This window comes from Xiphias gladius, chromosome 11, assembly GCF_016859285.1.
Source record: "Xiphias gladius isolate SHS-SW01 ecotype Sanya breed wild chromosome 11, ASM1685928v1, whole genome shotgun sequence".
Classification (NCBI taxonomy): domain Eukaryota; kingdom Metazoa; phylum Chordata; class Actinopteri; order Istiophoriformes; family Xiphiidae; genus Xiphias; species Xiphias gladius.
The window spans coordinates 8753719-8770557 of NC_053410.1; the positions used below are offsets into that span (position 1 = coordinate 8753719).

The window sequence follows — 16839 nt, forward strand, 5'->3', positions numbered from 1 at the left end:
ATATTTGCAGATGTGTCAAACACGAAAGTGAGATTTTGTCAAGTTTTAATGGGGTCATATGTTTGTGTCTACATGTGTGAGAAAGAGAGACAGGCAGAGACAGAATAGACTCACATTTCTCTGGTGGAGTGATTGTGATGGTTTGGGCTGTGAACTCCTCGTCAAAGTATCTGGTGTCTGTCTCGGACGTCACCTGAGGCTTGAATGGAGGGAACAGCTGGGACGGAGGGGTGAGGAAGACACGAAGAGGAAAGATTAGAGTGCAATACCACTGGCTGCTACTGTTTCAAACTACGGAGCAGCTGCTTTAAGGACACCTAACTCTGGATGTCACAAAACTTTCTGCAGTTGAACAGAAAAAAAGCAGAGAAGCAGCAGGTCTGTGGATTTTCATCAGCAGACTGAATGACAGAACTGCAATGCCCTGTATTGGTCTGGCAAGGAAAGGAAAGGAAAGGAAAAGTGAGAAAAAGTGAAGAATGGAGAGGAAAGGGGAGGAAAGCAACGAGAAGAGAGGACAGGAAAGGAAAGCTAAAGAGGTAGGATAGAGGAGAAGTAAGGAGAGGAAATTGAACTAAATGAGGAAGGAGAGAGGAAGGAAAAGGAAAGAAAAGTAAAGGAAAGATAAGGAAAGGAGGGAAGAGAGAGGAGAGGAAAGGAAATGAAAAGAAAAGAAAGACGAGAAGAGAGGAGAGGAGAAGAGGACATGAAGAACAGGAGAGATGGTAGACTAATCCAGAAAGGAGAGAACAGACCAAAGTGGAGGGAGGAAGCTGAACACCTGTCTAACATGCTATAGGTGTTGCCACACAGGACCTGACTCGAACTCATTGGTGTTACATGAGCAAACACATGTACAGACTGACAGACCTCTGGGATACAAGGTCACACCTCTCCCTAATGTCCTGAGCTTTATAAGGCTTCTGTTCTCAAGCACACACCATGTGCCTTCATGTGTTTTATGTGTTACATCAGTTAACCCTGACCCTTTACATAAATACAATTCATCATACAACTACAATGCACGCAATTTTAACTTGTGAAAATGCTTAAGCACATATCTTTATGCTGAGTTATTTTCCATCATCCTATTGTGCCTTATGAGACAGCACAAAAAAGTGGCACAATACACAGTGCAAACATACAGGTTTACTATCGTTTAGCTCCATACCTTTTTATCATAGACATCCTGCCAGTCAATGCCAGAGAAGAAACTGTGTCTCATTATTTCTTTAGCGTCATCTGGTCCTCCACCAAGCCTAGAGGAGAGGAGAGGTGAGGAGAGGAGAGGAATCTAATCAGAAAAAAAAAACAGATCAGTAGAAGGAGCATTTGATTTGGACCATCTAAGTAATCAAACTGATAAAAGTTTTTAAAGTGACGGAGAGATTTTTATTTTCCTTTCTTTAGCAAAATAACTTGGTCTCACTTATTGCTGGTATAAACATAGATGCTGGGTAAATTATCCAGTCAGAGGATCACAAAAATTAGGTCAACGGGTGAATGAAACACCTTGAGAAACACACATTTTCATCCAAGTAATTAGGTAAAAAAGGCATTTCTCTCTTAAAAAATCTGCAAAACATCACACTTTCAAAAGATTAGAATATCTATGCATGTGTACAGTACTGTGCTCATGTTTTAGGCACTTTAGCTGTTTACATTTTTATCCATCACACAATAATTTAAGGAGATGCCTGATTGGTCCCAAATTCATTCTGCAGCAGGACAAAGACCCCAAACATACAAACAGAGTCATAAAGAACAATTGTCAGCAACAAGAAGAAGGAGTCCTGCAGCAGATGGTCTGGCCCCCACAGAGCCCTGATCTCAACGTCATGGAGTCGGTCTGGGATTACGTGAAGAGAGAGGAGAAACCGAGGCAGCCTAAATCCACAGAAGAACTGAGGCAAGTTCTCCAGTATCCTTGGAACGACTTACCGGCCAAGCACCTTGGATAACTGTGCACAAATGTACCGAGGAGAACTGGTGCTGTTTTAAAAGGCAAAGGGAGGTCTCAGCAAATATTGATTTGCCTAAAACTGCATAAAACTTTGGCACAGTACTGTGTACAGAGCTGTTGTATTGTTTGTTTATATCCCTGATGAGGTTGTGTTGACTGAAAATGTCGTAAATAAATATACCAGCAGTAAGTGAGACATGGTGAGAATTTATTATTTTTATTCAGCTATGCAGAAATTTTTTTCAGACTTTTTAGGGACATTTAGTAAAACGACTAAAACGGGTCCCTCCATATGTCCAAAGCACAGCTACATACATTAAACGTCGACACACACCGTTTGTTGGGGTCTTTGATGAGCAGGCCAGACAACAGGGACTTAGCGTCGGCTGACAGAGTGCGCGGGAACTTGATTTCCTCCATGAGGATGAGCTCAAACAGCTTCTCGTGGTCCTGGTTATAGAATGGCAGTCGACCGCACATCATCTCGTACGTCACCACACCCAAACCCCACCAGTCCACCGCCCGACCATAGTCATTGTCCTCCAAGACCTAAGGAGAGTAGAGAAACACAGATACACAAGTTCTCTTTTTTAAACGGGACCACTGGTTTTACTGGACATTTGCTTTCATTCTTTCATTGGACAATACAGACTGCCCAAGGTATTTGGTGGAAAAAGACAAATGAGCAAAGAAAGACAGCAGAGGAGAGTCAATATGCCATTTTGCTCAAGGGACAAATAAAAAAAATTTAAAAAAAAACAGTAAAAGTTTTTTGACATGAACAGAAGCGGCTACACAGATAACAAGGGGCTGAGGTATAAATGGTAGCCCCCCTCACTCAATACGAAGACACTCATATACAGAGGCAAACATCATGGGATGGCAGGTCTTCAGAGGCCCCTTTTACAGTAAGGGAGTCAGTGTGTTGGCGTGGCCCACCAGATGCCCCCCTGGTCCCTGCCAGCTCTCCCTGGCACACTGATGCTCTCCTGGCAGGGACAGACAGGAACGTCCCTGGACGGAAAAGGCAGGCACCGCCCGCAACATGGGTCAGGGCCAGTCCTACCTCCAAGCTGGTTAGCACAGGTACTCTACTGTCAGATGCTGTGTGTGTGTGCGTGTGTGTGTGGGGGGGGGGTTATCCTGTGAAAGAAGTCATACCCATATCAAAGTCTTGTGTTTGGGCTGCCTTGCTACTCCAGTTCACTGACTGCTCTCCTCACACTCTCCTCCCAATCCTGTCTTATCCTGCCTTTTTCGTCCTCTAATCATGTCTTCCCTCACTCGTTCCTTCTCTTTCATCCTCTCATGTAACCGTTCGTTCACCTCATGAAGACTGAGAGAGAGGAGGAAAAGGGAGGAAGACACAGTAACTGATGTATTTCAAGTGCTGTTAAGGCCCTTATTAACATAATAAGCTTATTATCATGATGAGTGTACGTCTTCATGCATGCTTGTATTGTGTGTATGTGCATGTGCGTGTTTGCATGTGCGTGTGCGTGTGTGTGAGTGAGTGAGACTGACGGACAGACAGGCAAGGCTGGAGAGCAGCCAAAACGGCATATGTTGTACATCTCGCCAATAATAATAACATCTCACTCACTGTTAATAATGGACTGGGCAGGGTGGATGTGAGCATACGCCAACAGACACTAACACATGAATGCAAACATGCACAAACATAATCACATAAAAACATGTTTTTGACACAACTATTATAAAATTAAGTGATAAAACTATACAGCAAGTGCCACAATATCAAATGATTTAACAATATACTGCACACTGAACTAATATATGCCGTTAGCAGTAGCGAGATGGTTGGCAGATGCAGACAGTATAGGTGTCATAAACACACAGATAGCTTAGATTTGATTATCCAAACTGCAGACCGATTGACTGAAAATACCTAACCACCAAACTAAGCAAAACACAAATATATTCAAATGTAATGAGTACTGAAATTAAACCTAATATTTAAGTACTTGTGCTCCGATGTTTCACACTGACATACGCTTGTAACCCTTGAACTTTGGATTTAAGGCACATGAACATTTAAATATTTGTGTCAAAAGATTAGAAAGTGGTGGTTTAAGTTTATAAAAATTCATATTTGGATTCAAAACTGCCAGTTTTATAGTGGTGAATATCCATGAGTATAATATTTCAAAATGAATCTTTATGACATTAATTCTAATAAATCAGTCTGACATAATAAAAATGATATAATCAGCAAACAGACTATTAATAATTGCTTTATGGACACTTTAACAAGAGGTGAACACTTCCTACTCAGGAGCAAAAAATATTCTTGTTTCAGTCAGTGATATGTATTCAATTTTATCTTGATATTGCAGATCAGGAATCCTGCATTTTAAAGCCCACAATATGTTGAGAGAGTTACCGTGATTTACAAACACCACAACATAATGAAGGCTTGTAAAGGTGGGCAGGAAAGTCTTATTTCTTCCAAAGTTTTACTGGGGGCTCCTGATAAGTGACAGATGAGGTTCTGTTGTACAACCCCAACTGTGAATCATGTTAAATGTCATTGTGCATTGAGACCAGGTGAGAGAAAACAGCCAACAGCTGCCTGTGGTTTTCCACAGCAGCTCAATACCAGAGAAAGCTGATCATTAACTGACTGAGCTCATACACTCAACACTAAACTGCTAATGATGTAGGCGGCTGCTTCAGTGAGTGCAAGTCAACACGTGCATGAAAATGAATAAGAGAGTTATGCATGCTATATTATTCGTCTGTGTGTGTGTGTGTGTGTGTGTGTGTGTGTGTGTGTGTGTGTGTGTGTGTGTGTGTGTGTGTGTGTGTGTGTCTGCGCGCATTAAGCTGGTCACCCTGTTGGAAGCTGCAGAGAAGAGCTGGGGGAAAGAAGCGTGCCGCCAGCTCCAGATATACTATTGATTGGTACTGCTGGAGGGATAACACTGGCTTAGACTGCTGGGAGACTGTCAGACAGACAGACAGACAGACAGGCAGGCAGGCAGGCACACACAACAGATGGAATATTTATCCATCCTCATCAAATTCATAAAGTTTTGAATGTGAGGCAAACTAGATGTTTGGTGTTGTTTCTGTCCCTGCAGCTTGAGGAGGGAAACACACACACAAACACACACACAGTGTGCAGTTTATGAAATTCAGAGCAGCTCAAAAAGCTGTTTTCAGTGCTGATCTACAGTGTACAAAAAAGGTATAGAAATGTATACAAAATGCTAGCTTTCCAGTTGGGCATGTATATGTATGTGCATGTCAGTGTGTGAGTGTATGTGTGTGTCTTGGGACTAAAGAAAGTGGTGGCAGCTCGGTTGCAGGCAGGGAGCAGATTAATCCACATAGAGCCAGAATGCTGCCCCACAGCCCTAGGCATGGAGGCATGGGTGTGTGTGTGTGTACAGTATGTCTGGTTATGTGTGTATATTCTAGAAAAAGACAGGACAAATAAATAGGACAAGACAGAAGAAGTAACAAATGAGATGAATCAGCAGGGGAGAAGAGAAGAAAAGAGGAGAGAGATGAGATCTGGTTAAAAGGAGCCCTGAGGGAGAAGGTCTTGTCCTGTCCTGGTCCCTGTTGGGGCAGCCATGTGGCAGCTAGAAGCTGTTCACGGGACAAGGGCTTTGGCAGCCTGGACAGGACTAGATGGGAAGGGATGGGCACACACACCCTATGGCTGTACCAGCCCAGATACCCAGCAGGGAACACAAACACACCACACACCACAGAAACACAAACACACAAACACACAAACACACACACACACACACACACACACACACACACACACACACACACACACACACACACACACACACACACACACACACACACACACACACACACAGTGAACATACACTCACATATTGTTGGTGACCTTCTATCTCCAATGTGTCATCATTTGGAGGCTGGTTTATGCTGACACTGCTCTGATATCTTGCAATGTTTTACTAAAGGCTGAATATACTGCGATATTTATGAAAAATTTAGTTATAATAAAATAGAATAAAAGAATAAAAAATTACAATGCCCAACATATGCAACATGCACATACAAATAAATGGAAAAAAAACCCAACAAAAAACATTATAGCCACAGTCAAATGTGTCAAACACAAAAAAATGATAAATCAGAGAAAAGAGACTCTCCATGTGTTTTGTCTGATCCTGTTCCATCCCTTTACAAGGACTTTATACTTCTTATTGTTCATTAAGCTCATATTAATCTTTTTTTATTTTTGAAGCAAACAATAACACAAGTTTGACTGAAGAATTATTCACTTTACGGTATTCTGTTACTTAAGTATGTGTATGACTTCCTTCAGGAACACAGTAGACACAAACCCGTTATATACTTCTCATCTGCCCTTTTCACCGATGGCAAACACAGGAACTGTCTGAATTTCACTCCTGTAACCCTGAAATATTTTCTTTCCCTTCTCATCTTCCTCTGTCTTCAACCCCCACCTCCCCCTTTCTCTTTTTAATCCCGGCTACTTTGCATCTCTGTAACTTGGCTGTGAGCAAACTGTGTTATTTTTACATGCGGGCGGGCGAGCAGAGCGAGCGGGCGGGCGAGTGGCGGCGGTGTAGATTTCCAGGTTTTTTCCGAGCACCTTCCTCCAACCTCGCCCATCTGCCGCCATCTGCCTCGCTTTAGCCCGCACTTTCTACTGCAATCACACACACAGCACACACACAGCACACACGCGCATACACACACAAACGCACACAGACGCACATCCTGTGAAAAATAACCAACAGCCTCCAATCAGCTTTTGGCATGCAAAGGAAGGGACTCTTTAAAAAAAAAAAAAAAAAAAAAAAGCACAAAATGCTGCGCCAAATTGTCCTCCATACTTTTTCAAGTGGGATATACACTATGCCTCTCCCCTCCTGCTTTCATCTCCACATCTCCATCGCTCTGTCTCCACCACCCACAGTCCTTAATCGCTCTCGCAAGTTGATCTGCTGGCCTTCGTGTGAAGCAGCACTGATAGCTGGACAGCGGATGGCTGCAAAAAATTATTACAAGAATGTAGGGGTTCGTGTGCGTGTGTATGTGCTTGTGGGTGTGAGCGATGTGCTGTGCCCTTTTCCAATTCAACCAACACCCTCATTCACGCTTATAAACTGCATATTTACAGTGCACCGGGATATTATGGAATCGGTTTGCCTGTGAAAACTTCAAATAAAAATGTACATACATAAATTCCACTATAAGAAGTTTCAAACATGCACACAAAACACAGGGTATTTTGGGTATGGGGCAGGAGAGAGTACCTGGATCATCACTTCATAATTCAGGGGTACTGTGTTTGCGTGTAATCCATGTGTGGCTCCTGCAGTACCTTTATGAAACTACTAATAATCAGTAATAATCCTGGTAGTTTAACTAATCGGCCAGGGCTGCTGTTAGATGGTGCTGTGCAGCGGACCACATGAGTCACCCAGTACACAGGGGCCGTCCTGGTGGAACCCTGAGTGGTGGATAGGCTGCTTGTGGATGCCACAAATGCTTGTATGTGCTACAAAGCCTCAGTGCATCTTATGTTCATAAAATAACCAAAATATATGTATTGTGCATAATCAGTCTCTCATGTGTTTAAAACACACTAAATTCATCAATCATGTCTTCTTATGTCATCTATAATACAATTTTCATATACCACATCAGTTCAAGTTTGATGTTGACTTTTTACTGTCATTTTTTTGAAAAATATTTAGTTTGACCATGGTAAGCAGGTGATCAGCTAATGCTACATAACTTACTTGACCTGGCAGTATATGATTGTACCTGTATATGATGCATGTAACGACCATACTTTGTAAAATATATAGTTTTATCGGTGACAATAATGCAAATCGTTTCTGAAAAATGTGCCTTATGATGCTCATTTTAATGCTAAATAAAAAGGAACAGAAAAAAAAAAATTCTGACACAGCAGCACCTACACTCGCCAAATAGTTTTATCCTTCACTCCTTCCTTTTATTTTTCACCTGGGATTGTCAAGACATAGATGACATAAATGCGTTGCATCTACTATATTATTAGAAGATGCTGTGACATTATATTTTACATTGTACATTATACCTTACTTTGGGGTGGTTAAGGACCCAAGAATTAAAGGTTGTTCTACTTTGCACCACTAACTTATGGATAGAAGGAGCTACAAAATGTGCAGGTGGATAAAATAGTGGTGAAGATAAAAGCAGTTAGAGAGAAGAAGACTGAAGAAGTGGAAAGGTTAAAAAAAAAAAAAAACATCATCAATTATTGAAAGTCATGAAAGAAACATCTTCATGAAGATAAAAAACAGGAAAAGAATGATGGAGGAGAAGTTTGAGGTATGGGAGAAAAAATTAAAAAATGAAATCAAAAGAAAAACACAAAAAAATAAAACAGATTAGAAGAAAACAAAATTGTTACCTCAGGTGCAAGGTACTCTGGAGTGCCACAGAAGGTCTTCATGGTAGCAGCATCTGTGATGCCCTCCTTGCAGAGGCCAAAATCAGTAATCTTGATATGGCCATCTTTATCCAGCATCAGGTTTTCCAACTGGAAGGGGGAAAAAAAGTACAAAGCAATGCCCACAATTCAACTTTCCCCATCAGAAACTAAATAAATATCAGTGGAAATAGAAGAGAAAGCTGTAATGCCAACAATGCATTAATTGGGAACTGTTTTAATTAATCTCAAGATCTTTTTGTCAACGGTTTTGAAAAATATCTCATTCTCTTCATTCGTGACTAAGAATCAACACTCATACTTACCTGCTTTGTCAATTGACTATAATACTTTTTTTGTACTGTGGAGTCAAGGTTTTAGTGCTCTGAGGCGGAGAGCAGAGGCACACAGGTAAGGAAAACCATATTGTATTACCCCACATCCTAGCAATACACACACTCAGACACACAAACTCCAAGCAGAGGAGGGAGATAAACTTCAGGCGTGTAGTGGAGCCACTCAACCTTTTAATTTTAATGGCTAGAGTGTTTTCCTCACTCTCTGTCAGGTTTTTCTCCTTTCTGTTTTCTTGGCAGCTGTGAGCAGGGCTGGGGCCAAGGCTGCCAGGCAGACACTCAGACAGAGCCATCTACCTCTCTACCTCTGTGGCATCAGCACCCCCACCCTCCCTCCCTGCCTCCCGCACTTCTTTACTGCTTTATATCTGTGTGGAGAGAACGGGGAGCTTAAAAAAAGTTTTCCCTCAAATATCTGATCACTCTCATCCATGCCCTCCAACCAGGCTCCTTTCTCTGTTTCTGTTTACCTTGAGGTCCCGGTACACAATCTTGGCTGAATGCAGATAGTCGAGAGCTGACACAATCTCGGCGCCGTAGAAGCGCGTGCGCTCCTCTGAGAACACCCGCTCTCTGGACAAATGGAAAAACAGCTGCGGGAGAAGGGGGGAGGAAGAGAGAGGAAGAGAGGGTGAGAGAGAGAGAAGGGGAGAGAGAGAGGGGGGAGAGACAGCAGGGACGGCACAGCAATAATTACTGATTTATTGGAGGAAATTAGCACAACACAAACTGGCTGCCCGCACCATATTGAGATGATAGATAGTGGAGGGGAGGGTGAGCGCGGGGTGTGTGTGTGTGAGGTTGTGTGTGTGAAGAAGGGTTGGGTGGGGGGGTCGTCTCGGAGGAGGGTGGGTGGAGGCACTCGGCAGCTGGCGCCTCATCTAGCAGACCCCCTCAGCATACACACACACACTCACATACCTCTTCCATGTTACCCTCTGGGCTAGGTTGGCACGGTGCTGGCGTGGAGTTCGGCGACGGGGGCCAAATTAAGGGTTTAATCAATACACCAGTCTAGTTAAAGACAGGCCGACCGCCGCTGCCACTGCCGCCAACAACCCCACCCCACCCCACCTCCCATCCAAACGGCCTCCAGTGCAGTACTCATTAGTGGCTTAACTGGCCTTGCCCCTTGAGCTTCCGTCTTCATTTACTCCATTTTCATATCCATTCCTCTGTTTTTTGGCATGAAGCTAATTTTCATACTTTCAAGTGTCCACAACTTGTTTTTTTTTCCCAGGTGGCTTGACCTCCCGTTTCTCCTCCATCTTGCTTTTGTATGGCTCACATCACATTCCCTTCATCTCTCTCTCCCTAGCCGTCAGTTGTCAAGTTGTCACTGTCACACTGCTACACATGTGGCACCAAAATGACACCAGCCTGCTGCGCCGCACCAGTCAAGTTGTACAAATTACCCATGAGGCCAAGGGCCACACATCTCCCCATTAATTGTTCAGGGAGGTTTGCATATGGCCGCTGGAGTGATGCTCACAGACCACCTTGCTCAAATGGAATTGGTGTGTAGTGTGTGTGCGTGTGTGTGTAGTCTGTGTAGTGTGTGTGTGTGTGTGTGTGTGTGTGTGTGTGGGGTGGGGGTGTAACACGACAGGTGGGCCTTCATCAGTGTACTGGCAGCTGTGACTGTGGCAGGTTTGTAATGGGTTGTGTGTCCATGTTTGTGTGGTATGTGTGGTCACAATTCATCTGTCGAGGTAAAAATTTGGTGTGTGTTTGTCTAAGTACGTGTGTGTTTGCTGGGGTTTTCTGTGTGTGTGTGTGTGTGTGTGTGTGTGTGTGTGTGTGTGTGTGTGTGTGTGTGTGTGTGTGTGTGTGTGTGTGTGTGTGTGTCTGTGTTTGCCCAGGCCTGGCGCTGGCTGAACTGCATAACTAACTGGGAGGGGAGCAGGTGACAGTTACACTGAGGGAATGAACCAAGATTGCAAAAAACGGCCCGATTAAATATCTGAGAAATGGAAAAGTAGGGGAATCCAAACTCATTTCGTCTCCGACTGTCATTCTGGCTATATCTGCCCCATAGGTGTGTTCATAAATAGATACAAGCAGGAGATACGAGAGGCAAGCGAGAGGCCAGTTGGTTGGAAAATTAACTGTGTTAGAAAGAAAACGAACAGTGAAACTTTAGTCACTTCCTGAGTGTTTGCACGTCTAAACATTCCTTTGCTGCATACTCCAATTACACTATATTGACCCATGTAAGCGTTGGGTATTTATCTGTGAGAGATATTTATAAACCCAGACAAACGTTTATGAGACCATCTTTGAAACAATATTTAAAACAACTCATTTACACTTTGAAAACAGTCTACTGTAGTTTGCAGCATTGGAGAGTGAATCACTTATAACAACATTGATATATAATTATTATTTAAGATAATTATTTACTAAGAAAAATTAAGACCACAGAACCAAGAAAATCTTTGTAAATACTGTAAATATGTAGCCATATGTAGCACATTTTCTGTCATCTGATTTTCAATACAGCTTTGAGCTTACAGCAGAATAGGTGGAGGGCCTCTGTCAGTTAGTGCGGTGAAGTTGTGGTTTAACTGGCTGTTTAAAGCAGTAGCACAAAGATGGGTAACCACATACAGCACAACCGTGTGCATGTTTGTTTGTGTGTGTGTCTTACCTCTCCACCATTCACATACTCCATGACGAAACAGAGGCGGTCTTTAGTCTGGAATGAATACTTCAATGACTGAAATGAGAACCACACACACAAACACGCAGTGAGCACACTCATACAAACCCATAAACACAATTTAACACAATTTAACAATTTACATAACTGCACTGATGCATGTGTGTGTCACAAATATAATACCACTTGGTGGACAGCTTAATCCGCTGGTAATATCAGTACTGTGTCTGCATTGGGAAAGTCATTATTCATGACAAAGCCCAATATTTATAGTGTCTATAATTTTTTTTGTCGCATAGTATTAAATTTTTTAAATCTTACAGTATACAGTGTTCAGAAATTATCCAACACAATGCTATCTAGAAAGTAATGTACAAGTGATTGTTACTCATCAAGCACTAACTACCATAATGCATTTACTGACACAATACCTTCTCTTTTATTTCTGTAACAGCACAGACATAACCAGAAGCACAGAGCGATGACGTGAAATGCATTAAATACTTTTTTTGATTTTGCCAAGTAACACATTATGTACTCGTCTTCTACATGCACTCCCTATACAGCGAACAGTGAATTAAAAGAATGAACGATTTCATACGCAGCAAAAAATCTGGTCCCATCCTAGCTAAAACAGCAGAGACAACAAAACATGATCATTCATAGCTTCAAACAGTTTATGTTTGTATTTGCTTATTCAAAGCAAGTATGTGAGTGTGTGAAGTAGGTGCATGTTTGTGTGTGTTTTTCTTTCGAGGGAGAAAGCTGCTAGACAAAAGAACAGTTGGTCTGAATTTCTTTGTGGCTGCAGGTGTTATAGGTAAACTCAGATGTGAACTGTAATTGCTCTCACGACTGTGCGCGCGCGTGTGTGTGTCTGTGGGCTTGTTGTACTATATTATATTACATTTATATACAAAAATCCGTAGCCCACTATACTTGTGGGGTCGGACAGCTTTATGGAGACCAAAATGCTGAACCTCACAAGTTTAAATGACTGTTTGATGGTTACGATTGGACAAAAATATCGCATTAACCGCTTAGGAATTATAGCCATTTTAATTCATAGTCCCTAATTTTCAGAGGATCAAATTTAATTGGATAAACCAAAATACTTATATACTCTCACACTCACACACACACACACACACGCACACACACGCACACACACGCACACACACGCACACACACATATAAGGATTATTTTTAATACTTGGATAAAAATCCAAGTTTGAAACCCCTGGACATCACCAAATGCTGAGTTTCCTCCCTTGAGATGCTTTGCCAGGCCTTTACTTCAGCTGTCTTCAGTTGCTGCTTGTTGTTGGGTCTTTCTGCACTCTGTTTTGTCTTCAGTAAGTGAAAAGCATGCTAAATGCAGTTGAGGTCAGGTGACTGACCATTGAAGAATATTCCATTTCTTTGCCTTGAGCAGTTCTTGGGGTTGCTTTCGCAGTATGTTTTGGGTCATTATCCACCTACCTGTTTTGCAGCATTTGGCTGAATCAGATCAGATAGTATAGAACTATACACTTCAGAATTCATCCTGCGTACTTCTATCAGCAGTCACATCATCAGTAAACACCAGATCATTAATAAAACATCACGTTTGACAGATGATGTGGTATGTTTTCGATCATGAACCGTACCTTTCCTTCTCCATACTCGTCTCTTCCCATCATTCTGGTACAAGTGAATCTTTGTTTCATGTACAAAGAATCTTGTTCCAGAACTGGGCAGGCTGTTTTAGAGGGTTTCTGGCAAGGTCTAATCTGGCCATCTGCTCTTGAGTGTTACCAGTGGTTTGCACCTTGTGGTAAACCCTCTGTATTTACATTCACAAAGGCGCCTCTGGATTGTAGACTTTGACAATGATATGCTTACCACCTCAAGTGTTCTTGACCTATTTAGAAGTTGTGAAGGGTTTTTCTTCACCAAAGAAAGAATTCTGCGATCATCCACTTTAGTTGTCTTCTGTGACCTTACATGCCTTTTGGTGTTGCTGAGCTCGCCAGTTCATTCCTTCTTTTCAGAATATACCAAATTGTTGATTTGGCCAGTCATAAAGTTTCTACTCTCTCTCAGATCGGTTTGTTTTGTTTTTTCAGCCTCATTGCGGTCTCCTCTTTGGACCACATAATGAGGGTTCCCATGAAAAGCTACCAAATGCAAATTCAACACTTGGAATCAACTCCAGACCTTTTATCTGCTTAATTGGTCATGAAATAACAAGGGAACAGGCCACATCTGGCCATGAAACTGATTGTCAGTCAATTGTCCAATTATATTTGAGCCTCTGAAAATGAGAGACTATATATAAAAAATGCTGTAACTACTAAACAGTTAATGTGATATTTTTGTTAAACCAATTGAAATGGAGCTGAAAGTCTATGTTTCAATCACCTCTTGATGGCTTTGTTTCAAATCCATCATGGTGGTGTATGGAGGCAAAATTTAGAAAAATGTTTTATCAATGTCCAAATACTTATGGACCTAACTGTATGTGTACATCAAAGACAGAGTATAAAGCTAACAGATACAGTAATTTTTGTACAACAATTTGCTATCTCACTCATAATTAGCCTTGAGAGATTCAGGTATGTACAGGATCAATATGTCATCTTTGTGTGTGCAGATTTTACAAACTCTCAGTGTATCTGAATTTAAACCAGTAGCTTGTGTGTATTTGAGGTACTTACAGTGAGAAAGGGGTGTCTGGTATTTTTCAGTACTCTGCTCTCTGTGAGTGTGTGAGCCACTTCATCCTGAACATACACAATACGATAAAAGTATTTTCAATCAAACAGCTAAATGAGAAGGCAGCTGAAGAGCACTCTGAGTGTTAAAAACATCATATAGAGACATCTGACACTACGAAAAATTAAAAATTGCCATAAAAAAGGTTTTAATGCCACAAACTTCAATTTGATGTAGTCCATTTAAAATACTGTAGAAAAGATATTAAGAATGATCAATAGATGAAAATTCTCTGCCAGACTGACCTTGGCTATGATGACTTCTTTTTTAAGGATTTTCATGGCATAATATTTCCCGCTGGCCTTTTCTCGGACAAGAATCACTTTGCCAAAGGTTCCCTTTCCCAGCAGCTTCAGGTAGTCGAAGTCACTCATTGTCTAGGGGGAGGGAAACACAGGTGACCAAAATTCAGTGATCCATCTATGTGTCAAGTTGCATGGATATTTTATGGCATTTGGAAGTTTTGATGTCCTTCTAGCAGTGTAGGGTAGTGTATGATTTGGAAAGTTTCTATACTATTGTGAGTACAATACTTGAGTTTGAGTACCGATACGTTGTTTTTGCTTTAAGGAATATAATGATGGTTTTCTACAAACCCCCTTTCTTTTAACAAAAGAAGCCAAACTTGGCAAATGTTAAATGTTAACTCAAAACAAACAGCCAAGCCTAAATGCAGCCTAAAACTGGCAAGAATTTGATTTAAATCAGAAACCAAAAAAATTTTAAGTTTCTTTGTGACCCTCTGATATTTCAGCTTGTGCCACTGACAGGGCAAAAACTTCCCTTTCACCAACCGTTTTGTCTAAGATAACACCTTAAAAAATTGATTTTTACTGAACACTAACATTTCTGACAATAAAGCACTTATGCAAAATTACACCCTACAAATACCTTTACAGTGTGGGGTGTAATGAACCATGAAGCCTGCAGGGGGCTCTACCTGTACTTCAGAATGTGCAGACAGTTAACTTGATATATCTAGTATAAATGTTACCCAAGTGTAGCCTTTACCTTGACACCAACTATATTTAAGTTATTTTGCACGCCTGCTTTTACTTGCAGGATAACTACAATTAGGGAAAACCAATTTACACCATTGTTGTTACAGGGGATATTTAATGATTGGACACAAACCTGTGACTGAGAGGACAATTTTTAAAATTGCAGTCGGTCAAAGGTAATAACCCTATACATGGCAATGAACGGCAACAGTACAGCTGGAATAATTTCTGTATTTTCAGAGTGAGTATTTGTTTGTATGTCTAAGTGCATATCTGCTGTCCTGTGTTACCTTGCGTTTGTGGTGTGTGGTGGAGATGTCCATCTCCTCCTCAACCATGTTGTCGATATTGGAGGTGGGGCTGCACTGGATCCTTTCCTCCTCTTGTCTCTGCAGCTTGTCAGCCACCATCTGGATGGCCTCTGTCCACTCATCTCTAGGTTGAGAACATACAACAAGATAAAGTTTGTGGAAGCACTACTCAACTCAGCTTTATTTATATAGCACTTTACGCATAGCACAGCAGATCCCAGAGTGCTTTAGAGCACACAAAGGAAAACAAAACAAAATAAAGGAAACAGAAACCACACATCAGAAGTGACAAGAAATAGTAAAGCAAGAATAAGAAGAGAGTTAATATAATAAAAACTAAATTAACAAAACAATAATAATATTCAGAAGAAGAAGAAGAAGAAGAAGAAGAAGAAGAAGAAGAAGAAGAAGAAGAAGAAGAAGAAGAAGAAGAAGAAGAAGAAGAAGAAGAAGAAGAAGAAGAAGAAGAAGAAGAAGAAGAAGAAGAAGAAGAAGAAGAAGAAGAAGAAGAAGAAGAAGAAGAAGAAGAAGAAGAAGAAGAAGAAGAAGAAGAAATAAGTCTTTGATCAGAAGATCGGAGATGTGATAAAAAAGTCTGAGTGATACTAAAGTATAAAGAGTGACCGCAATTGAGATGGGAGGATCAGAAGGCATGGATGACTTTCTCCAGGTCAGAAGTACAGAGAACTGATCGGAGACTCAGTGCAGCTCTGACTGAAATTTGATTTTACAACCACTAATACCCATACCTACTGTATCCCATCCACTGCTTCTGACATGCATTACTGTTTAACTGGATAAAAATGACAGAGACATGATCCTTTATTTCCATTTCATGAAATCCTCTGTTCTTCCATGTGTGAAAGGTCTGGTTTAGAGCTGCAATTTTTTTTCGTTTGACAGAAAATTAATCAGCAACTGTTTTGATAACTGATCAACCATTTTAGTAATTTTTCAAGCAATTGTACCAAACACTGATTACACCTTCTTCAAATGTGAGGATTTAATAATTTTTTTTTTTGCTCATAAATGAAAATAAATTGAGTATCATTGGGGTTTGGACTTGTTGCCAAATAAAACAAGAAACGTGTATATGTCGCCTTGAGTTCAGGAAAATTGTAACAGGTATTTTACACTATTTTCTGACATTCAACGACAAAACGATTAATTCGGAAAGATATCGGTAAATTAATCAATGAAGAAAGTTATTGCTATCAGCAGTCATGTGGTTTTTGATACAGTCTCAACAGAAATTGAACATTGGAAGGTTAGAAGCAAAGGTTTCAAAGTCTATAACACAATATTATACCACTGTTCCTGTTATTG

At 41.1% G+C, this 16839-nt stretch overlaps 1 protein-coding gene across 5 annotated transcripts in view; it reads right to left on the bottom strand.

Moving 5' to 3' along the window:
• Nucleotides 1–16839, bottom strand: part of akt3a (v-akt murine thymoma viral oncogene homolog 3a) — a 59713-nt gene that overhangs the window by 5853 nt on the left and 37021 nt on the right. For all 5 annotated transcript variants that reach the window (XR_005708435.1, XR_005708437.1, XR_005708436.1 and 2 more), the window contains exons 5-13: nucleotides 15493–15637; nucleotides 14447–14578; nucleotides 14144–14209; nucleotides 11433–11501; nucleotides 9253–9375; nucleotides 8409–8537; nucleotides 2298–2512; nucleotides 1172–1259; nucleotides 115–217 (exon numbers count right to left, since the gene is read on the bottom strand). Coding sequence is in view for 2 of the 5 variants with exons in the window: in XM_040140046.1 (XP_039995980.1) it covers nucleotides 115–217; nucleotides 1172–1259; nucleotides 2298–2512; nucleotides 8409–8537; nucleotides 9253–9375; nucleotides 11433–11501; nucleotides 14144–14209; nucleotides 14447–14578; nucleotides 15493–15637 (1070 nt within the window). In the remaining 3 variants the exon portion in view is untranslated. The remainder of the gene's footprint in view (nucleotides 1–114; nucleotides 218–1171; nucleotides 1260–2297; nucleotides 2513–8408; nucleotides 8538–9252; nucleotides 9376–11432; nucleotides 11502–14143; nucleotides 14210–14446; nucleotides 14579–15492; nucleotides 15638–16839) is intronic.